This window comes from Mugil cephalus, chromosome 7 (assembly GCF_022458985.1).
Source record: "Mugil cephalus isolate CIBA_MC_2020 chromosome 7, CIBA_Mcephalus_1.1, whole genome shotgun sequence".
NCBI lineage: Eukaryota > Metazoa > Chordata > Actinopteri > Mugiliformes > Mugilidae > Mugil > Mugil cephalus.
The window spans coordinates 26,537,797-26,562,272 of NC_061776.1; the positions used below are offsets into that span (position 1 = coordinate 26,537,797).

The 24,476-nt window shown below is 39.6% G+C and overlaps 2 protein-coding genes across 5 annotated transcripts; both read left to right on the plus strand.

Moving 5' to 3' along the window:
* Positions 1-7,937: 7,937 nt before the first annotated feature.
* mrpl37 (mitochondrial ribosomal protein L37) lies at positions 7,938-12,787 on the plus strand. The gene is made up of 8 exons (XM_047589644.1): positions 7,938-8,448; positions 8,533-8,716; positions 10,914-11,029; positions 11,358-11,546; positions 11,629-11,780; positions 11,901-12,032; positions 12,170-12,244; positions 12,556-12,787. The coding sequence occupies exons 1-8, from the start codon at positions 8,064-8,066 to the stop codon at positions 12,631-12,633; spliced, it is 1,311 nt and encodes a 436-aa protein (XP_047445600.1). The 5' UTR covers positions 7,938-8,063; the 3' UTR covers positions 12,634-12,787.
* A 790-nt stretch (positions 12,788-13,577) lies between these two features.
* Positions 13,578-24,356, plus strand: acot11a (acyl-CoA thioesterase 11a). 4 transcript variants are annotated; one of them, XM_047589641.1, is made up of 18 exons: positions 13,758-13,900; positions 14,443-14,538; positions 15,795-15,989; positions 16,114-16,183; positions 16,265-16,325; positions 16,700-16,804; positions 17,031-17,166; positions 17,408-17,499; positions 17,903-17,964; positions 18,138-18,257; positions 18,433-18,571; positions 20,477-20,532; positions 20,704-20,770; positions 21,848-21,931; positions 22,031-22,164; positions 23,363-23,530; positions 23,623-23,749; positions 23,840-24,356. In XM_047589641.1, exons 3-18 carry the CDS (start codon positions 15,803-15,805, stop codon positions 24,059-24,061), a joined length of 1,830 nt encoding a protein of 609 aa, XP_047445597.1. In that variant the 5' UTR covers positions 13,758-13,900; positions 14,443-14,538; positions 15,795-15,802; the 3' UTR covers positions 24,062-24,356. The 4 variants fall into 4 exon arrangements, with proteins under 4 accessions (XP_047445598.1, XP_047445596.1, XP_047445597.1 ...); XM_047589642.1 differs by lacking the exon at positions 14,443-14,538 and having other exon boundaries at positions 13,578-13,803; XM_047589640.1 differs by lacking the exon at positions 14,443-14,538 and having other exon boundaries at positions 13,737-13,900.
* The last annotated feature ends 120 nt before the right edge of the window (positions 24,357-24,476 follow it).

Sequence of the window (24,476 nt, forward strand, 5' to 3'; positions counted from 1 at the left end):
ATTTGAGTGTAATTTCTGCTTTCTACTTTTTGGTCTTTTTTTTGTTGCAGTGTGGGGATTTTTCGCAAAACATGTGCCAATAAAAGCGGTGACTATGCTTACATACTTTTCTGATAACAGAGACTGTATTATGGTCAGTGTTATCGGCAGTAAAGTCTCCAGCTCAGGTTATCACTGCCGTAATCAGATCAAAAATGCAAAGACGTGCATCCTGTATAGGATTTAGGTCATCATCTGACGTCTCTATGTCCCTCTGTGCACATTTTGGTTTGAAATATAGCCAGCACCCACATGTGAAAAATCTAGAACAGTGACAGGCAGGTGGCTGATAAGCAGAAAGGAAGAAGAGGCAAATCCGTCATGTTGGTTCTGGTGATGAGTTTGCTGTACTGGACTCTAGCTGAAGGTGGGATTTTTAGTCTATAGTAATTAATAAAGATATTACAACAGCTATTGTAATTTTTAAAAAGTTGTTATTAACTTGTTATTGCTCATTGTTATCATATCATGTATTATACACACGTACCAGTAAAATCAGTATAGTAAAATAGAGATGCTTTATGATGCAAAATTTATGAAAAAATCTTTCAAAACCTGTGCTTTAGAAAATTCAGAATGTATACAAAGGGTTTCCAATGTATTAACCCAAACAGACAAATATGTACAAGTATATTAAGCAACTTTCTTTTTCAGTAAATTAGTTCTTTTGTTTCTCAGATGAACATGTAATACACTAAAGGATTAAAAAAAAAAAATTAAAAATGAAGGATAGAATTTTACATCTTAAATGATATAATAGGGAAAAAATAATGCCTAATATTTAATATTAAAATTAAAAAAGAGAGAGAGAGAGACTAAATCAGAAAATGTCTGGGTTTCGTGTCCTGCAAGTTAAGATTATCATTATCCCATATATCATCAGGTTATTTCACTATCCATTTCAATTTCAGCTCCTCTTCTGTGGAAGTAGCAAACAGTGCTTCTACTTCACCAAATTATATTGAATATTAACTCCCATCGTTACCATTTACTGTATTTACTGTACTTGGGTTAAATTATGTAATCATGTTTTATGATAAGACTTATTAACTTTGCGGTTCTTTATGTCTAGGTTTCTGCATTGAAACTTATGTGACAATCTTTGGAGCCAGAGGGATGCTTCCAGCTGGAGTGAACTTCACAGTGAGATGTGAGTTCACATGTTCAACACCAAAACATGTCTTACAGCTGTTGAGGGATTGCAAACATAAGGTAGGTCAAACACTTTCCTGACAATTAAGATTTATTAATAAAAATGTATTAGAAAATTGGAATGTAACCTTGATTATGAAAGTATGTCTTAAAGTTGAAACAAAGCTGATAATATTTTCCTCTTCTTCTTGTTGAATGCTAATGATGATGAATATGATTTTATAGTGATAAGTGCATTATTCATTTAAAGGTGCACCTTCAAGAAGATACTTTTTGATTGTTTGACTGACTGTTGATGACTAAATAAACCAGGCAATAAATCGAATGTAGCCTGGAGTAGGGTTGGGTACTGACGTCTGGATCCGGAACCATTAAGAAGATTTGATTCGATTATATTTTTCGGTTCCTAAATGCCTGCACTAGTTTGTTTCCTGGGTTTGTATTACTCGGGTCGACTCAACTCGGGTCAATTGCCGAGTCATTGACCCGAGTCGACTCTTTCACATCGAAAAACACTATGTACATATATTTTTATGTGCCATATACACCCACCTACCCTACGCAGCTCTTTGATTTTTAGACTGCTGCCAACTTGTAGTGTTATTTCAATAAGTTTCAGTTTTACAGTTACGGTTAGGGAACCTCCCTTGTAATTGAACTCCCTAGTTACGTTACAGCAACCAAATTAAACTGTATCAAGTTAACTGGCAATGTGAATAAATAAAAAATAAAAAACAATTAAATACTGTGATTTCAGTAGTTTCTACAGTGCTGGTTTATTGACTGTAAAAATAAAAATAGTTAAGCACTGATATTATATAATGTTATTGTATATGGCAATACAGTACTATTAATGGTATACATTGGTCACTGTAAATTCACATTCTTACTGTACGATTTAAATACTGTTTCACTATGTTTTAATATTACCCATCAATAAGAGAATGACCCACATTCTAAAATATTTAAAATAACTACAGAAAACAAGAAAATTGTTGACCTAAGTATTTATTTAATACATTTGGGGAACAGGAACATGAACAAAGTCAGCTTGTCCATCAAAGTCATTGAAGTCCCTGATGAAGGAGATTGCTTCACCACTCTCCAGTCTTCCAACTCATCTGCTCCTTGGCATTGCACATGATGGAGTCAGGATTAATCCTATCTAAAAACCTATGAGACGAGTTGAACATAGTTGGTTCATCATAGCCCGATAAGCAGAAAGTGTAAATCTTTTTTCTTCCTGCCAGTGATGGTGCTAATGGCAGGCTACTAACCAGTTCTGTCAAGTCCGGTTTCCTGTTAGTCTCAGTGGTTGACCGATTCCAGAATGGCGAGGCCTGCAGTGGCCTAGTGTGGAAAAACCGTTAGCTAACTTTAAACAGGCCGCTGTCTCGGCTTAAAAGACCATTTGGTCAGTTAGTGCCATCACTACATAAGCTAACTACCTACCTGAAATGATGCTTTCTCCGTGCTGTCTCGAGAGGTTTTCGCTGTTTCTGTCACATTGCCAGGCAAAATAAATAAATAAAAAATTACAACGCGCACACACATACACAAACGCAACAAAAATTAACACAAGCACAACACAGAAGGGGCTATTCTAATACTTATGTCAGAACTGCAGTTGCCTGGCTCAGCTCCTTTGATCCTCTGTGATCTTTATAAAAGGCCGCCACCAAACGTTCACTGTCCAACCACACACAGAAGCTTGACTGGGAACCAATAAGTCAATACACACAATAAAGTAAAAATACAGTAGATTACTTTACTATTTACAGTAATATTCAAACTACTGTGATTTTGTCTCATGGACAAGGTTTACTGTACAATTTACAGCATTCTACAGCATCAAACACAGTAATGTTACTGTGTTTACTACAGTACATAACTATAGATTTTACAGCCATTTGGTACAGAGTGGGAATTGTGCTAAATTTGTGCACAAGTGACATTATCATCTAGACTATGTCTGAAAAACAAGTGAACTGCAGCTGAAAATCTTACTTTACAGATCTGTGTGTCAGTACATGGTGACTTCAATTTGTTGCAGATGAAGCCATGCACTCTTTAAACTGTCAGTGAGGGAGCTGTCTGTGTTAAGAAAATCTGCCAGGTCCGTGGTGATTCGGTTTTTTCACGTGCATGTAAACGCACTGCACTGCATAGTAACGGTTTATCTCTCCTAGGGCAAAGTGGCCATGGTCAATACAACGTCTGCCCGGCCCAACGTGACACTGGAGCTGAATATCTACTCTGCCACAAAGGCAGACTCTGGTAGTTACAGCTGCATGACCCAACCACCGGATACGATCAGCCCCTCATTATCCATTCAGATATCAGGTAAGATGTGTTTTATAAATATGCAAAGTCAGGCACGTAGTTAATTGTAAAGGTCAAAGGATACTCTTTTGAGAACAGCATCGCACGTATATGGAAAGTCTCTCTCTGAACAGGGGAAGTGGACTGATATAATCTACCAGTTAGTTACAACACCTGTCTACAACAACGGGTTGTTACAGTATCATTCTACAGGGACTCTATGAGGAGTTGTTCCTGTCAGAAGTGAAGATGCTACTTGGACAAGTTGCCTTTTATTTCTGCTTGCTGTTGATTGGATATACCACGATCCGGATAACTCAGTCTCTTCACAGACAACAACAATGATTAAGAAATATATCGAAGAGTGCTGTGAAAAAATTACACGTAAACACAGAAACCAAAACCCTAAGGTAATTTTAATGCTGCCTAGTCAGTGTGTAAAAGCCAAAGCAGGTCGACCCAGGTCCTAAAATCCTGTGTCAACCCATTATTTTCAGTGTGAAAGCAATGTCTTCAAAGCGTTTCACACATTTTTGTAAAAAAACAAAAAATAAAAAAATCCAAAGTACAGCTGAGGTAAGTAACTAGTGCCAACTACCATTACTTGCTGTCAGTGTCCCCTCATTGCTATGCTTACCAGCCTACCTAGTCTTGTCAAGTCTAAATAAATGAAGAGGTGTGACTTTCTGTGTCTGTGTACAGTCTGTGTTTATGCACACTATTATGTCCAATATGACAATGAATTTGATGTGAGTCTTGCAAACAAAATATTCAACAATGGGTATTAGGAATTAGGCTTCATTCTCAGTGTATTATTCTCCAATTAAGAAGTGGGAATTGATTGGGATTTGGTTTTTGCAGCATTCTGTGAATTGTGTGTGATTATGATTATGTGTACAGTGCATATGGGATATGTGACTCACTGGTGGTTTACATTACCAGACATCTTGACTGTTTGAGGTCAGCTACTGTACGTGCGTTATAACCAACCAATACTTCAAAAGTCAGTTAATCAATAGCTTTCAAGGCTGAAGTAGACATGTGTTTCCAAAAGGAAAGCCCACATTTCTGGTTGTAAGGGGAAACACAAAGTTTTATTAAAAATGTGGATATCAGCAGGTTTTGTGGTTATATGCCAAGCGCACATGATTAAATTTAAAGACACAGTGGAGGAAATTAAACAGGAGTGTTGTGCCATGGGGAAACAAGTTTATCCCTGTTGGAAAACTCGAATAAATCTTAATTTTAAATAATATCAATATTTTAATATTAAAAATGGCAACATAAGTAGAATCCCAATTTTCACTGGCGACGTAAACATCTTAGAAATTAGTTTTTGTTAGTGAGTAAAACAAAAATAAACAGCAAATCTGGTAGCAGCTATTGACATGCTACACTGAGGGGCAGGGAGCTGAGTTTTATCAATTTGTTCCCATGACTATTTATTACTTTAGTGACTAATTGATTATGTGTTCTCTGTCCAGATGACCTGACCACACCCAGAACCCCAAAGTCTGACGTCACTCAACCATCCAGTACTGCAGCCTGTAAGCTCACACATGTTTAATCTGTTTCTATGTTCATATTCTGTTTGACATTTTTTTTTTTTTTTTTGCTTAGCTTTCTTTTTGTGTTACTTTGTGTCCATCGCACATGTCTTTTTGTTCATGATCTGTCATTGTGTGTGCTCAAAGACAGAACGATTAACAAGAGCGCTACGTTGGATTACCTGCTTCATTTTTCAGTTTCAGTTCTGGTTTGCACAGGCAGCATGTTGGAGGAGCGTTCAGTGCCTGTCAGACAAAATTAAGGTTCTGGATTCAATTTGGGGTGTTTTTTGTGGGGAGTTAAGGTGTTCTCTCTGCATGGGATTTCTTCAGGTGCTCTGCCTTCCTCTCACACTCTTGTAAAAAGTCCTGCTTTTGTTCTAGTTTTTGCGTTCTGTGTATTATTATCCTTATTTAATGTGTTTAATTTAGTTTGATACTTTTTAGGGAACTAATGTAATCCCATATGTTACTGTAACTTCATACATATGGCAAAGTGCAGCTTCTGGGTCTGTGCCAGGTACAGGTCATGCACATGATTACAATACAACAGAACCACTAGGTAACGAACATATACTACATAACAGGAAAACAAAATATATATATATATACCACTTATTGTTTTTAGTGACTAATTAATTATGTGTTCTCTGTCCAGATGACCTGACCACAATCAGAACCCCAAAGTCTGACAGCACTCAACCCTCCAGTACCGCAGCCAGTAAGCTCACACATGTTTAATATGTTTCTTTTTTCAAATTTGCCCTCAAAGACAGAGCATTTAACAAGAGTGCTACTTTGGATTACCTGATTCATTTTTCAGTTTCAGTTCTGAGGTTTGTGTTCAGTACCTCCCAGACAGATTTTTTGCTTTTGGTGTATTATCCTTATTATGTTTAATTTAGTTTGATACTCGTTAGGGAACAAATGTAATCCCATATTGCCTACTAAATTAATTTACTGTTTAACTGTAACATTATACATAGGGCCCCACTCAGGGCATCCTGAACCTTTGGTACAGGTACAGCCTCTGGGTCTGTGCCAGTTACAGTTTATGCACATGATTATAATACAATAGAACCACTAGGTACAAATATGCTCCCACCCTACAGCATAGCAATAGGGCACCCTCCTCCTCTGCTCTTTTCATCTCTGGATATGTTCTGCAACTTTGCCTTAAAGGGATTTTATGTAACTAAATCTGTGTCCACGTAGGTATGCAGGGTCAAATGTGGTACTGGATGCTTCTGGGAAAAGTTGCCATCCTCCTCCTCAGTTTGGTCTTCTTAGCTCTGAAATGCAAGAGATGAAGAGAAGAGAAGAGAAGAGAAGAGAAGAGAAGAGAAGAGAAGAGAAGAGAAGAGAAGAGAAGAGAAGAGAAGAGAAGAGAAGAGAAGAGAAGAGAAGAGAAGGATGTTATTCCATTTTTTTATGTTCTGCATCTTTATTCTGCCAATTATGTTTTTATTTTCAATAAAACAGCTACAACGTTCATTGGACATCCTTGCTACACAGTAGTCCTGCTTTACTTTATTTCCTGGATAGATTTTGAATTATTTGAATTGTTTGAATTGAATTGTTTATTTTGTGTTACAAACCTCCAATTACAGGCTGATATGTTAATGTACAAGGTTTTGGTGTATACATGATGGAACCAGTTGTAATAAAATAGCAGTTTGGAAAATATGGTATATACTTTTGAATTACAAAACAGTGGCGCCTATAGGCTACACTTTCATTGTCGCATATTGATAACTTGTACGTTGCCAGTGATTTCAACAGCTGCTGTCATGATATACAGATTCCAGTTTTGGTTTTGATATGCAAGTATAAATGCTGGCGTTCAGGGGGTGCTGTAGAACTGGCTACACAACTGGATACGTTTCGTAATGGTGGTAGTTCCTCTTGTACACTGCCGAGGGCGCTCTGTGCCTTCACAGAACCTTCACCTTCACACAGAATAGGTCATAGGAGTCCACAGAAACAGTTAAAGACTAAATTGGAATAAATGACGATTACTAAACAGGTGGAGCTTAAAACTAGTTGCACACTGATGTTACATGTTTACATAGAGATTTAAACAACTCACTGTCTGTTGTCTATTTAGCTTGGCATCCATTTATCAACAACACACAGGACTGGTGTGGACAATTTTACGACTACGACGTAACAGTAGGTGGCGACATAGCTCCGCTTGGTTGCAATTTATTACCACCACGTGTAGGAAACCATATAAGAAAAAAACCTTTGTTAAGGTACACAGCACAGAAATTTTGAGTAATAAAGAGAAAGAAGGCAGAAAAAGACAATATTAGGCTGGGGAATAGATAAAATAAATTGTATATTAGATAACCTTAGTGTTCAAGGTAAACAGGTATTATTGGAATTATTTAATAAAGTATGGGAAGAAGGGTATTATTTGTAAGCCAGGCAAGGACTCGAGTTTGCCAAAGAGCTACAGGCCTATTGCTCTAACATCCCATGTAGGCAAAGCTATGGAAAAAGCTGGAGAAATGAGAGAAAGTCACCCATGCCGCAAGATTCTAGCATACAGAGTTAAATAGCACGTTATTCATAATACAGAAACAGGAAACTGTGAACTATGTGGAGTATGGGAAACAGTAGAATGTCCTCTTTCTGTGTCCAAAGTACCAAATACAGAGACAAACTCTCAATGCATTTCACTATTTAACACAACATATTTACTTAAGAGAAAAACGAGAGATGTAGAGTAAGGGGCGGTTTTCATGTTTTTAGAAGTAACAGGGCTTATAAACAGAATTTAGTTTATAGGTTCGTCTGTTCCACACTCCAGTCCAGAAGGTGGCGGATATGCACCACAAAGTTGTTTGCCAACCGCCATAATACACAAGAAGAAGAAAAAAAATTAGAAGAAGACGAGTCAACATGGCGGCGCCCTACAGCTGCAGCTACTGACAAACAGCGAGTTAGGTCAATGTAACAACTGGGTTCTTCTCAATAAGAAGTAGGACGGGTGGTGGCATGTTTCCAGAAACGGCTCAGCGTCTCGGAGCGGTGGCTCCGTTGTTCTCTCAAACCGTTTTCCTGAGGGATTTGATTCGGTTGTCCGCACATGGAGGAGTCGGCCGTCTGCAGGCCCGGAGGCACTTCGGTGTCAGCCCACGTCTGACAGCCAAAATCACTCCTCAGCGGAAACCCAGGGAGAGAGTGGAAATCCCGGGATTGGAGATGATCACGTACGGAGAACGGATGCACTATGTACCGGGGCTGGCTAAGCCCGTGTACCCACATTGGGAGAGGGACTATAAGGACCCGAGATATTACTGGTCTCCCCCTCGTGAACAGATGCCACTGTACAAAGACAAACCGTGCTATGTGTTCCACCAGAGGACCAGTATGCTGGAAGGTAAATATTACAATATTGTTGTATGAAACCTAGCCAGGATTCCGTGCTCACATAAACACATCATGCCTTCTTTCTTTCACCCAGGTGTGCTTCAGGCTGCATGGTTGACCAAAACCAAGTTGATCTCGGGTTTGCCCCCTCAGCTCCTCTCATTGGCCGAGACGTCTGGGAATCTGTTGCCAGATCAGGATGAGCGGGTGCAGAATGCCATCAAACACGCCCGCTTCTGGGACACGACAGAGGCTCGTCCAAACAAATTGAAATACAGGTAGGGTCACAGCCCTCGATGAGCCTTGAGGTGGACTCATCGATTTTAATCCGACACATTTTTCATTCATTTCAGCAACTATCGTTTCAGAATGCTCTAGCGTTCTGTTCAGTGTGTGCTGAAAAATCTATGGTGTTTGTGTGTACGTAAATGCGGGGGAAACAAAATGGCTTTGAGGAACTCATGCACAGGACAGGGGTTGGGGTAAAGAGGACAAGAGAAATGCATTAAAAGGATGGTACTTATGGTCAGTCCTAAAATACTGAATTCCAAACAGCCCAGGGTAAAAGGATCAAATGAATATGATTTAAGAAAAGGCTATGGCTTTGATTAGTGACTATTTTATAATGGACATTCCTCCGTTGTTCTGTCTCTGCTTGATGGGGGTTAACATTAGTTATGCTATGTTTGATGCAACCAAAGTATGCTGTTTTGCAGTGCTGCACTAGCAAGTTCATTTGTGAGTATTGCTGTTTGGAGCTGGGGTGTGGCTCTGGGAGATGTCTCATCCTTGCTACTAGAGATACTGTGTGTTTTCATATTTACTAGACAGATTGCATATGTCAATATAATATTATATTTTGTACAATAACAACGTTACTGTTATTTCCTGTGACATTTCTATTATTCTATTATGACAAGGGTGGGGTTCCTTATCCCCACTGTACTCACTTCTGAGGAGTAGTCATAGTGTCTGTCTTTGTAAACGGCTTTTAGCCCAGACCTTCAGCTGGAGTCACAACTTTAGTCACAACTAAAACTAGCAGTCCTGCCATAGATGGTGCGAGAGAGAGAGCCATTCCCGCAGAATTTTGTTTTTTTTTTGCTATGAAACGCATCGTGTATTATTAATGAGTTTACTATGGTATATCTGCACTGACTGATGGGTTCACAAATTTGTGACAGTCAATTCATTTTCACTTTGCTCAAAAACCTGACATTTATAGAAAAATATATATTTATTTTGACGACCGCATTGTACATTAATTGGGCAGTTCTGCACCATCAACTTTATTTATTCAATACAATTGGTGTTAATATGAGTTTGGAGAGTGTGTTTCAGATGGTTTACATAGTCCAAGTTCATCAGTACCTCAGACTGATTGTAGCAGTACAGAGTTGTGCAGACCATTGTTTGTCAATTTTCAGTGAACAAATTTTCTCATTGTCGTTTTGTGCATCTCTTTATTGGCATAGATAGATAGATAGATAGATAGATAGATAGATAGATAGATAGATAGATAGTAGGAGTGTGCAAAGCATCCAGTATTTGTGTTTGTTGAGGAAAACAGTATTTGTATTCTAATAAAATTCAAAATAGGTGTAAAAATCTATTTTTTTGAGTTACACTTCTAATTTAGGATTTGTAAGTGTAAAAATAAATATTCTTCAATTATCCATTATAATAATTATGGATGTATATTCAATATTGTCTGATGTTATGCATTAAATGCAGCTAACAGAGGTGATTCAGGCTGACTTGAAGGTGCAGAACATGACTGTGATGATGATTCTGTGCTTGTAGGAGACAGTAGTGATGACTGTGGCTCAGTAGGTAGAGCGGTTAGCGGTTCAATCTCCAGAATGTGCCACATGCTGAAGTGTCCTTGAGCAAGACACTGAACCTCCAGTTGCTCTAAGTGCGTGACACTCTGTGACTGTGACAGTTTGAGTACCAATAGGTAGAAAAGCACTATATAAAAACACCATTTACCATTACCAATAGACAACAGTCTGTATTACCGAGCTAACAGGCGAATATTGACAGGAGAGAACCTGACTGACTATTTGTAAAAGATTATGTTACTTGTGCCTTTCCAAATACCGTATTCGGGTTCGGTTCCACTCCTGATAGATGGATATATTTTAAATTTTAATCAGTAATTGGATTACTTTTTCAAGTTAACTGTGGCAACACTGACTGAGACAGCCTGAAACTACAAGTTCTCCCAACTGCTCAGAACAAACCATCTTGTCAAGGGCCTTCAGAAAGATGCATGTGGGTGTGAAGAGGTGCGCTGGTGCTGTTTCAGAGACATTTGTTGTGTCTTTTGTTTTCCAGCACTATTCACAAATTTAGGAACAAATCGCGACATCCCCACAAATAAACAGAAATCCAATGATGAAATCTTGTTTATTCATTGATAATGTTGCCAACAATAGTCGACACTAAAATCACTATGTGTTTGTCCCTCAGCAACACTTTGCTGCTCAACCTGCTCCATCTGTGTACGACCCTACAGACCACTTACCCAGCCATCGGAAGGAGGAGCCTTACGGAGAAGTACTCGCTGAAGGCCTCGTGGAAAAGAGGTACCGTAGTATACCCACATGCAATTAGATCTCTCAGTCACAAACTCAGTCTCTCATGTTTAGCAGACTGCATACCACGGCTAGATGTTGGGCTCAGTATTGCTACTGATTTTCTGAGTTGATACCGATTCACAAGGTCCCAAATTTAATTCAGTTTCATTCATTTAGGTATATCCGATCTTTCAAATGAAGATCGATTTGAATCTGAAACTGTATTTTTTAAAACTCTGCCTTACAACATATGAAAAATATAATCAACAAAATCCAATATGCTGCTAGTTAATACTGCATGTGTTCTACTGAACCACCTTCTTTTGTTGTGTGCTAGGTGAGGACCTGTTGCAGGTTAGGGGTCAGAATGGTTTATTGCATAACAGCATGGATCCTCTCCCAGAGGTTTCTGGGAAAAAGGAAGTGTCAGACACAGCAGATCATGTCCTGAAAACCTTCTATCCCGTCTCCCCCACCATCGACCTGCAGAAAGTGCAATTATACAAAGAGGAGGAGAACTGCACAGGTGAGAGAGAGTCCTCATCGGCTCCTACGTAGATGTTGGTCTAATGTTAGCCTGCTAAATGGGTTCTCTCACATTCAATCAGGTTTTGTGGGGGACTATCCTTACCCTCACGCCCACACGCTTTACTTGCTGGAGTCTGAGGAGCGATATAAACTTGGCCCAGAGCAGTTTAAAGCCAAGATGATCATGTTCGCCTTTGGAAATGCTCTGGCCCGCGCACACATACAGTATGGAGTAAGGACATGCAAAGAAACTTATTTTTCTGTGAAACTTGACAGTTGTATTTAAAACAGCATAACCACTGCCATAACTGTTTAATCTAACTGTCCTTCTCTTTTATACGGTGTGTGTCAGACGCAGCCCCTGCGTGAATTAGATCGTCCTATAACTGTACAGGCCGTGGGGACCAACGGTAGACTGTTCCACTTTCTGGTTTACCAGCTCAACACCACAGATCTCTCAGGAGACGATGGGATTAAGAACCAGGTGAGTTGTGTAGATAGATTTACAGATTACTAGATTAATTAGATAGTAATTAAAGATTGAGAGATCAGTCACTTTTCCTCATCATTTGCCATATTTGTAATGAAACAAATATTTGGTCTGCTTTTGTCTCCTTCCAGATGTGGCTGGATGAAACCGTTGAGCTGTATGATTATGCCAAAGTCAAACCACTCATCAAGAAGAGACAAGTGAAGGTATGATTCTCCCTTTCAAGCTCTGTGTTTTATTTAGAAGTCATCCAGTCACAGCAGTTGGATATGGCTAAGCCCCATGGTATAAAGGACATAAAATGTTCACCCTTGAACCAAAGACCCCCTGTAACAACATCCTGTTACCAGACACCAAGTCTGTTCCCAAGTTCACAACTGTTTTGGAGGCACAAGGGAGACCTTGACAATAGTGCCTGATCAGTATGTGTAGGTAGTGAATTTTGCCTTAGGTGAGTGTTATTTTGCTGCTGACTGAATGCTGTGATTCTGATTGGTTGCTGTGTGTCTGCCTGCAGGTACCAGCAGGTCTGGCAGGATACAAGCCTGAAGCATTCAACAAGTTCCTGGCCCTGTACCTGCATGGAGTTGTATAGGGCTGTGTACGAACATGGGCTCATTTCAAATGTTTATGTGTGTGAATGGACACATTGTTTAGCAGTGGGTTACTGTTTAAGATTGCTAGTGTCTGGTGTCTGTCTACTGTTTTACTAAAAAAAAATAAATGTTGTCATAGACAAGTTAAACCAACTGAAACTGCAACTTCTCATTTTTACACTGGTCCCATCACTGTTAGAATGCAGTCAATAAAAATGTAAAATTGAACATGGTTTCATACTTCCCCCATTTGAAAATGAACAAAGTTTGAATTTTTTTCTGCTTGTAATCTCGCCTCCTGAAAGGACGGACTAACTAACTAACTCCACTGGCTGCAGTTGTCTCAGTGTATCAGTGGTTGTTTTCACGATAACATCACTTTAATTAGTTCCATGAGATTGTCTTTAGTGTAAGATATGTAATTTATGGAGTAGGTATTTTTACAAAGAGCTCTGTGGTTCAGTCCGACGACCAATGTGCATGTCAGCATGTTTTCCTGTAAAAGCTGGCTGTACTAGGCACAAAACAGACTGTGGCAGTAGAAGCCCGTCAACGCCCTTAAATACACTGACAGGAGGGGCCAGCATGAAACACTGGACCGACGGCAAACAGCTGATTCAAAACAGTATCACAGTCTTCCCACCCTCGGCTCTCTGAAACTCCCTTAAACTTTCCTCCCTAGCGATAAGTTAGCCAAAGTCACGCACGTTAAATAGGAAGTCAGGCGCTTTGCTTTTACAAGTAAAGCTCGTATAATAAACCCAAATGTTAAAGCTCTAAAAAATATATTTTCCTGTTGCTGACCTTCTACTTTGATATACTACACTATTTTATATATTATATTTTGCACATTACATTGCACAATACATTTGTATGTTGCTGTGTGAGTTTATAACGCCCTGTACACTTCTATTCAAAGTAAGCTTTATGTGATTTACACTTTATTGTTATGAATCTAAATAATGCAACTTTTGTTAGGATTTTAAATAGCAAACGGTAAACAGTAGCTGAATTAAATATATAAAAGTTGTATATCTTTTACATACAGTTTACGGCTACTACTCCTCGCACGGACAATACTTTTGTTTTGAAAGCTGCTGCCGGAAGAAGTGTTGCATGTAGCATATTTCGGAACTGTTTGAAATTAGACTCCGACTCGGATACTTCAGGTATGTGCATACTATAAACTGAAAAACTAACAAAGGTGTTAAAGCTAGCGGACGTTGTGTTCCGGTTGCGGCGACACGGCTAGCCAGTGTACGACCGGTAAGTACTCTCTCCTAGTTAGCTGGTACGATAGTATGATGATGAATTGAACCGACATTCATAAATTACGTTACCAGCTGCGGGGTTCCAGGATTGCAGCAACAGACAATGGTTAGTTCTACAGTTACCTAACGTTACTAACTAGGAGATGCATCGCTTCGTCTCTGCTACTGGGTGTTAATGTGATTATTTTGCGCCACAGAGACAATCATTTGAGAATTAAATTGTTTGGGGGATGGAGAGACTAGCCGCCAGGGACTTTGGTGTAGAGTGTGTTTACTAGTGAGCCTCCATGCAGTGCTGCAATGCAACCTGCAGTGTTAACTCCAACATTTACATTGCACATTTAAACTGGTATAGCAAGTTGCTGCCCATGTGGATAGCTGCACAGTGTAGAGATGTCTGTATCGATCCAGAAATATCGATATCGATCTAGACGTGTGTTTCTCTTTGGAATTGATCTTCACATCAAAATATGGATACAAAGTCATGAGAGGTATTGATACTTTTGACACCTAATCTGTGATCAATTCTAAAAAAAGTAAAAGGCATGAGGGAGAAGGAGCGCAGGGAAATGCCCCCACACCTGAGACAGACCTCTGTGACGGAAGCCCCTCAGAGAAGCAGGCAGTGACCAGGTATATAGTGAAAATACATCTTAACAAAGACATGCAAATGAGAAATGATAGAGAATATAGAATGTGACCTTTGTTGTTCAGGTTCTAACCTGTAGACCACTCTGTCTGCTCCATAAAGAATTCTATCAAAGTCAGAGCGACAGTGATTATTTTCATTTTTGTTTGAGAGGTTGTTTTTTTCAATGCGAATTGCTCAGATTTACAGTTGACTCGCTGATTTGCACAGATTGCCCTGGTAATTACTCTTATTAAAGAGAAGTCTGATATTTGTCAACTTGTTTAATTCTTGTACAGAGGTATAAAATATTTCATAATTACTTGCACAAATGTTCATTTTACAAATCCAATCCATTTTCCACAAGTAGACAGCTTAAAGTATTTACACCAGCAGGTATCAGGATATTAGCCTTTGTATTACTTGGTATCGGATTGAAAAGAAAAATAGTGGTATCACACACACCTCGTGCATTGTTGATGTTGTATTTGAGACTATGTTTGAGACGGTCACATTGAGGCAAAAAAAAAAGAAGGAAAAAAAAGCAGGAAGCAGTTGCTGTGTGGTATGTCGCCATCACTAGCTGTGTGCACTTTACTAATGTGACCTGGTGAGTCATGACTTGGATTCAGTTCACTTTAATTTCACATCAGTTTTATAGCAACAATTCCAACACAGTTACAGAGCCAGAAAGCCAGTGACCGAAGCTCCCAAGAGCAAACACTGGAAACCTTGAGCAGAAACCAACTCATACGGAGGGAATCCATCTCACTGAGGCTGATTGAGTAGAGAGACAGAAAAAGAGCTGCAAGGACAAGATGATACATACATTAACAAAAAAACAACAACATACATTTGAAATCTCACATTATACAGACAAGAGTACAACATATAGCTGATACATTTTGCATAAGAGACTGAAAAATCAATAAATAGAGCAAGCATTCAAATTATTCATTGTGGAAAGTGTGTCCACAGAGTGATTGATGTTACTGTTACATGGATAAACAAAAGCACTAAAAAATGGTCAGTGACAATAGTAGTTCTATTTCAGGTGAGTTGGATGGTGTAATGATTGAATATAAGAACTATCATATGCTGGTTGGAGAGTTAAACCTTCAGGTGGGAGTGGATAACTGAAAACCTGGGCAGGACTAACCAGCTATGTGTTTGACCTTGAACTTGTTTATCTAATTTAGTGTAACTGGTGTGTACTGGTCACTTTCATCCCCATTTTAATCCTAAAAAACTCTTCCCTCAGCTTTGAAGATGAGTTCCAGATTTTCAGGTGAACTGGAGGAGGAGGAAGAAGAAGAAGAAGAAGAGGAAGAAGCGAGTGTCAACCCGACAGAGGTGAAAATGAGTCAGATAGTGATGCCTTGTCACAGCAACCACCGCCAGGAGCTTGATGTGGGGCAGCTCCTCAAATGGATAGACTGCACCGCCTGCCTGTCTGGTGAGATGTGTGAGTGTGCGTGTGAGAGAGAGATTGTGAGGATGCAAAGTTAAGAGAATGCAGTCATGGTGTAATCAAAGATAATCCAGACAGGAGATGACTTATGTCTGTGTCATATGGGCAGCTGAAAGGCATGCGGGAAGTCCTTGCGTCACTGCTTCGATGGATGACATCCATTTTGAACACACCATCAGGTAACAGGGAGTGTGTGTTTGTATATTCAGAAGGGTTGGTCCCAATGTGCTAATACTTACTGTCTGTCTGTCTCTGCTCAGCGTGGGTCAAGTGGTGAACATCAGAGCAAAGGTCAACAGAGCCTTTAATAGTAGTATGGAGGTCAGTGAAGTTCACATTGTGTTCTTTCAATAGATGGATTTCCCTTACAAACAACCGAGCATGCGCACAACAACAAGTTGTAGCTCGTTAAATTAATGATCTGGTTTGTGGTACTGTTACACTGGATTGAAGTAAACACAAAAGTTTCAAAAGGTCTGTCAGAAAGTAATAGAAACATGTATCAGTAAAACACAATTTAATTCAATGAGCACCTCTCAGTTGTTTCTAACAGTTGCTGAATACAATGTCTTTGACAAAGGTCACATCTAGAGAAGGACTGTTATATTAAAATGAATGTGTTTTCACTAGTGTAGTCGATGAACTGACAACTGTGTATATTAACCATAGATTATCCCTCGCCTGTTTCCCCTCAGGTGGGCATTCAGGTGAGCTGTGAGGATCTGTTCTCTGATCGCCACTGGAGGGTTTGTCATGCCTATGCCACCTTTGTAACCCATCGCACAAACACAGGACAAAAGGTAAGGTGTGTGTGTTATGTGGGATGGGATGCCACATTCATTTGTAATAACACGTCCTTCTGGGTTTGGGTGCATGTGTTATGGAAATTAACCGCACTGACAAGTGTACAAAACCAGTCTTTTGGTGTGTTGTCTTCTTTATTTATGTATCTTACGCGAGCCCATAGAAATGAATGTAAAATACACACTAATATTTACTGTATTTATGAACCTGTTCATATCACAGGTGACCTTGAAGCCCATTGTTCCTCAGACTCAGAAAGAGCAGGTTGAATACAGCGTGGCAGCTGAGAGGAGGAGGGTTCGCATGGTGCATGATGACATCATCAAAGAGCTGCTCTCCATGGGGTCTATCCAGCAGGGTAGGTTTGATACCACATCCCAGCACATGAATCCCTCAGATGCTTCTCATAAACGAGGATGATCATGGTGATAATCAGAGGAAATAATGCATCATGCCCTTTGTAAGTTTGAGCTGTTAATGATAAGTAACCTGTTCTTTGTGTAAAAATTCAAATTGTGTCTGTGTTGTGTGTGTGTGTGTGTGTGTGTGTGTGTGTGTGTGTGTGTGTGTGTGTGTGTGTGTGTGTGTGTGTCTGTCAGCTGACAGCTCAGCAGTGTGCAATGCAGTGGCAGCAGAGAAGACTAAGGTGGAGAGTGTTGAACTGGTTCTACCTCCACATGCAAACCATCAGGTTATTTGCTGTATTTATTTTTATGCCGTTCTGTTTCTGTCTCAACTCCTAGTTGTTGGTGTAACTGGTATAAATATAATCTTTTTTCTTGGGCCTTGTATAATTTCACCTCAACCAAACTACGTCTGATCTATGTTTTCCCTTTATCCTAAATATAAGGAAGGAACAGTGAATATAGTACCTGGACGTGGCAGAAAGATTCCCCAGGAATATTGCCATTAACAGATATTGCAGTTAGGTAGAATAATCTTGATTGTAACTGTAATAAGCACCACTTTTACAAGATACAAGTCAAACCAAAATAGTCATAGTCCCACTCTCCCTTTGGTATGGATGTTATTAATGATTCCCATGGCTTTTAGCAAATCCTAAAGACTTCTACTGTTTATGTTCTAAATATCAGGTGAATACTTTTGGAGGGCAGATCATGGCCTGGATGGTGAATGTAGCTACAATTGCTGCAAGGTAGAATCACACAAACATATACCATATGTAGCTTTCTCTATATGAGAAACATATAAGAAAGACAGCAGACTGACAACAATGAATACAGATACATTTATCTGGGTGACAGAGGCTTGCTTGCTGATCTTGCTGGTTCAAAATGAGTTGTTCTGTCTTTTTCTGCCTCTGTGCAGTCGTCTCTGCCAGGCACATCCAACTCTCCGGACCATAGACATGTTCACTTTCAGAGGACCTTCTCAGGTTGGAGACAGACTGGTGCTGAGGGCTATAGTCAACAACGCTTTCAAAAACAGGTATCAGTGTGTCTTGGAACAGTCATAGTCATAAAGACATGGAAGATAAGATAGATAAGGTGAAATGTGCGGGTGACAACTGTGTCATGATAACAGCTCTGTAGTCCATGAGGACTAAGCAGCAGAGCAGTTATGAGAAGGATGAGTGCAAACAGATGTGATGTGTTTTCTGCAGCATTGAGGTGGGGGTGCGTGCAGAGGCACACCAGGAGGAGGGGCCTAACCGACACATAAACTCTGCCTTCATGACCTTTGAGGTGCTGGATGATCTTGGGAAGCCATGCACATTACCACGGATACGACCTGAACCTCTGGTGAGATGGCCCTAACCCTACAATAAAAAATCACTCCATTGCTCTTCGTAGTTTGACTTAGTCAAAGGGGACATCTTTTGCGGATGGGTCTTTTACTTGAAATATGATCACTTCTAATAGAAATGAATGTGGGAGGAAATTAAAGATGGCAACTGGCACATCCACAGAACAGTGAGTGTGATTTCTTGAGTGTTGCACTGAAAAAAGTCTAAAAAGAATGTCCTTTTACTGACAAAATGAACAGACAACATATAGATACAACACTATATTATGCATGAAGCATTAAAAGGCTGCAGGGAAACATATTAGTATTATTTAAAACTAAATGTGTTCTCACTTCTAAATCTGGTTCCTTTCCCATTCATATGATATTATTCAACTATGAGCTATTTAACCAATGAATCATTAACTAAATACATTAAAATATGTGTGGGAAAGGTCATCTAGCCATGTACTTTCCACTAGCATTAGAGACTACTCTGCTAAGCTAGGCTTAAGCTAGTTAGCTTGCAGAAGATTTTGTTACATTTTATCAGTTTGGTTTAGGTTTTAGGTTTGTTTTATAGGACATAACGTGGTACATACAGCAAAGTTAACATGTTGTCGCATCACAACCATTTTTTGAGTTCCATAAATGTCAAGTGGTGCAGTGGTGGAGTGGTTAGGACTGATACTTTAAAGGCAGGATACAGGCTTTCTGCGCTCCGGCTTCCTCCCACAATCCAAGGACATGCTTGTCAGGGTTAAATAATGATTCCAAATGACCCTAGGTGTGCATGTGCTTGTGAATGGTTCCTTGTTTTGGTGTTAGTCCTGTTATAGACTGTACAGGGTGTGCCCCAACTCTCACTGAAGGATAGTTGGGACAGACTACAGCTCCCTGTGACCCTCTAGGCGAAGCAGTAACACATAATGAATTGGTGAAGTGAATTAAGTTTAACTAGTCAAATCTATCTCACCAGGCTGTACTAGCTGGAGTTATTTCCTGGGGTGAAATAAGATGTTAGAAATTTAGATTAAATGTGGTCCAAATATGTAAACCAACTAATTGTGGTTTGTCTTTGCATGGCAGTATACAGTGTGTAATAATTAATAACAGGGAATGACTTTCATTTTAGTATGAGGGATAAGAATAGCGTGACACTAGAACTGTATTTAATATGTTTCAGCATTTAATAACTTTCCATAACTGACCCTGGCTGACGATAAGATGAGCGTTTACTAAACTGGATTTCTTTGTTGAGGTGGGTGTTGAACGTTAATCTGAGAGCCTGTTATGATCAGCCAGTGACAAGACGTGGCTGAATTTCTGAATTTGTTGATGCCGGAAGTTGGTAGGGACCAATGATGATTGGAAATAAATCTGTAGCTATTAAATTAGTATTATCGTTACTATTTGCTAGTGAGCTAGGCCCCAAAAAGCTGCACTGCACACAGCTAGCATGACATGTAAGTCATGTTAACTAGTATTGATGTGTAATTGATTTCGGCTAGAGGTCTTTGACTGGACAAAGGTCAGAGCTGTAAAAAAGCTGCTGGAAAAAAACTTGACAGGCATAAACCCTTTGAAGGAGCGGCCTTTGTCTTTAGAGAAGCAGCTCTTACACCATCGCAATCTGACATCTTTGAGGTGCACTTACAAAGATAATGGCACACTATTTATCAGTTACTATATTGTGAGACAGTATAATACACAAGACAATAAAGTTGTGGACAAAATGTAAGTGTAATTCCATTATAATTGTATAGCATTAATAACATATTGTCTCAAGACAGAAGCCAGAGCCTGAAACCTATAGAGTAAACACCAAGGTGATGGTGTCGAGGAAAGATGCAGAAGATCAAATCTTAGTTGAGCCGTTGTTTTACCCCTCTCTCTCTGACTTGTTTCTGTTTGGTGTACAGGAAGGTGAAAGGAGGTTCCAGGAGGCCATAGCCAGGAAAAAGATCAGACTGGACAGGTGAAACATCTGTCTGCAATACTGTCTTAACTTTTATAATCATTGCTTTCTGTCACATGTTTTGCACATAGATCAACTGAACTTTGCACAACAGGGTCACTAGCTAACAAGTTTGTGTCATGTTTTTCATTATTAAAATGCTTCTATATTTGCTCTCCTCTTGTGTTTAAGGAAGTACATAATCTCCCGCAAGCAGAGTGAGGTCCCTCTGTCTGTACCTTGGGACCCCACAAACCAGGTGAGGAAAGAGTCCCACATCACAATTAATTGAAGTAATTTACAGATCATTTTAACCCATTCGTTTTACAGCTTATGGTAACATTGCTTTATATATAGTTTAAATTGTAGCTGAGAAAATATGATGTACTCTTACAAAATGAGTACATCAGAAACAGAAACTAGGCCCTGCTCAACCAGCTACATAAGTAAAATGCTGCCCATGTCACCACAGTGGCGATATCACGGGGTACATTTTCTGAATAAAGAGCTATTTGAGGACATTTTTTGCTTACAGGTGCCACATGGGTTTTATGTTGTGTGTAATGTAAAAACAGTGCAGTGAAATGTGACAGAAGGTTAAAATATCTAAGTAGAAACCAAGCCAGACAATCTGTCATATGTACTGTATTTTATCTTTACACATGAATGTATTTGTTAGAATGAAATACAAAAATATGCAAAAGACAGTTGCTTAGATTTTTATCCTAATAGCTCAATCAGTTCTTTTCATTGTGGAATTGATTGTCCCTAGTAAAAAAAAAAAAATGCTGTCATTAGGTTTCATTAGGACATGCAACAGACCGTGTAAAATAGCACACAAGAAAAATGAAAATGAAACAACTGTCTGATTGTAGTGGCAAGGACCGACATGTCACAACAGTCTACATGGTGGTTTACTGTCTGCTGTTGTACAACAGGATCTGTTGTACAACAGCAGACACTTCTAGTGCTCTGACCTTACATAAGAAGAGAAACACATAACAGTGCCCAGTTATTTCACTTCATTTGATTTATACTTATGCAGATATTTAAAATCTGACATGCGAATCATTAATTTTCCTGTCTATGATCATGTATCATACACCCGCTTTATCGCAGTATTGGGTCGAACTGGTTTCCTTTGCCATTGGTTTGGAATGCCACCATGGCGAAAGGTCATTGGAATATCTGACAGAGAATTAAAAACTAATGCTTTAAGATGACTCAATGACATTTAATCACTTTACCAAATATTTTCAGAATATTGAAAGCATGTTCAGGAGAGGCATGTGGTAGCATTACGGTTCTGTGTGTAAGTGTATTGTTGTTTTTCCAGGTGTATCTGAGCTATAATAATGTGTCAGCTCTGAAGATGCTGGCCGCTCGAAACAACTGGCGTCTCAGCTCTGAGAAAGACAAGGTATCTACTGTGTGCTCCTTAAAGGGAGTTTATTTTTTGTTTTTATTTTGAGTGTTTCACGTGTGGGGTTGACTGTTTCATGTGATCCCTTGGTTGCAGGTTCGTCTTTACACACTGGAGCAGAAGTCCATGTTGAGTTTCAGGGTGGAATTTGAGGTGGAAGTTCCTGCTCACAGAGCCTTTTGTTTGCTCGCTGAGCTAAGCAACAGACCCAAATGGGACACACATTACAAGTAATGCTTACACACGCCTTGAAAAATAAAATCAATTAGTGCCTAGCAAATTATGCCTTTGGCTAAAAGTCAGATTGTGAGGTGTGATCGAGTCAGCTCAGCATTCAGAAACAGGAAGAAGTTCAGGGCATCTATGCATGAGTGCTGTATTTGTAGTCCTAGTTTTAGGTGTAAGAGTAAAACATTTCAGCTTCCTAAGCTACACTGTTGAGGTATCCTAACCTGTACACTTGTACTTGTAGCTGACTTGTAAGGAGTTGCAGGAGGTTGTGTTCAAGCAGATAAAAAAATCTTTCAAGGACACTTGATTACAACAAATTTATGATAAGATATTTTGTACAAAAACAGTATCGCTTTAGGGACAGACTGTGCCAGAAGTAGAACACAGATTGTTGCTGCAGACACCAAGCATCATTATCTGGCTAATAGCCTGAAGCATGGCGGCGGCAGCATCATGTTACTGAGTGGGCTGCTTTGGAACAGCAGGGATAGCGAAACTGAATGGGGGTAAGAAGGAGAGAAGAAATATGGAGATGTCCTTGAGGAAAATCCAAACTCCATAGCAGTATTACATTCTGCAGCACGTTCTCCAGTCTGAATTTGAGCTCACTGCAAACAGGTTTTCTGAAGTTATGTTATCAAAAAAAATGAATGGATAGTTTACTTTGATTTAGGTCCACATCAGTGTTTCTAACATTAAGTTCAAATTGTACAAAGGCCAGATAGCCATATTTGTTTAAGTGATTGTGGACTGTGGTTTGTGGCAGGCAGAAAGTGGGGCCAAATAGAGACATAGGTCACGCCTGCTTTGCAAAGCCCCATGAAATGTGTTTGTACTCAGATGATTATCCAGGTGATGAAACACTTTGAAAGTCCTCTATACAGTGGCTAGTCAGTGTGTACTATATCAGTGATCAAATGAGGTTAGTGTCTGCACTTGTCTGGCACTGAGCCACAGAGTGGAGTTTTTATAGTCTTCATGCTGATTGGAAAGATGGCAGGCTACGATTGACTGGTGACCAACATATGCTGTAGTCTGTCATGTACTATGGCAAGACTCTGACTCAGCATTAGCACGAATATAAATATATATTGAACTTCTTTTTACAGTATAGTCAATATGTCATCACTTTATTTGAAACCAACTTCTCTTTGAGCAGTGGACTCGTCAGTGTCTTGTGTCTCCTTTCTAAACCAGACAATGTGAGCTGATTCACCGGGTGGATGACGATGACTTTCTGTATCGCGTGGTGGCTCCATCAGTGCATCACAGCTCTGTGGGATCCCCGACGTCAGCTAAGCAGGCGGAAGGAATTCTCCAGGATTTCATCTTGTTGGCCTCCAAAAGGAAGCCATGTGGCAGCGGGTCAGTAGAATGACTCGCTGAAAGGTCAAAGCTCATCCACCCCAGTGCTTCAGGATTTGCTGTCATTTTCAGTTTGTTTGTGTTTTCTTTAGAGATCCATATGTCGTTGCTCTTCGTTCAGTAACCCTGCCAACTTACCCCCCTACTGAAGAGTATAACAGAGGAGAAGTACTCTGTGCTGGGATGACCATACTAGAGACCAAAGTCAACAAGTCACTGGTGAGACAAGTCATGTTTTTAGCGTCAAACAGATACATCTTAAAATGTGATATTAATAAACCTGACCATTACTGTTCTTACTTTGTCCAGATTTGTTACTACAACCAGGCCTCTCCAGAGGTGCTTCCATACATCTCCACAGATATTGCAGGCCTCTCCTCCTCCTTCTACAACATCTTTTGCTCCTGTAGCGAGTACTTGACAAGGAACGCACTTCAGTCCACTTCGATGGAGCAAACCGACCAACACCAGATGACAAAAACCCACAGTCCCACCAGTCTATCAGAGGCCCTCCACAGCGCCCATCTGTAGACATCCAGTGGTACTTGTCCAGGCCAGTTTATGTCACAGCGTAGTGACAATCATCTGCTGTTCATACAATACGGTACAAAATAACTGTCTCAAGCGTTTTTTTAAAGTGTTAACAAACACATAAACAACCCAACATGGAATGCTCAGACTACTGTTCAACCAAAAAAAAAGTGTGGGAATTTTAGAAAATGTAACCATGGCTTTGACTAGGAGATGGCTTCCATTAGCATTTGGGTTTTGATTAAAAACAGGTGGTTTATTAATGGTACTTCAATAAACTATTTTTAAAAACATACGTTGCTGTCTACTTCCAATGATAAAACGTGGTATGGCCACTGTATTATGACATTTTGTCTCCAATCCTCTTTGATGGTAACATTAAATGTGACATGAAATAAATATTGACAACTCTAAT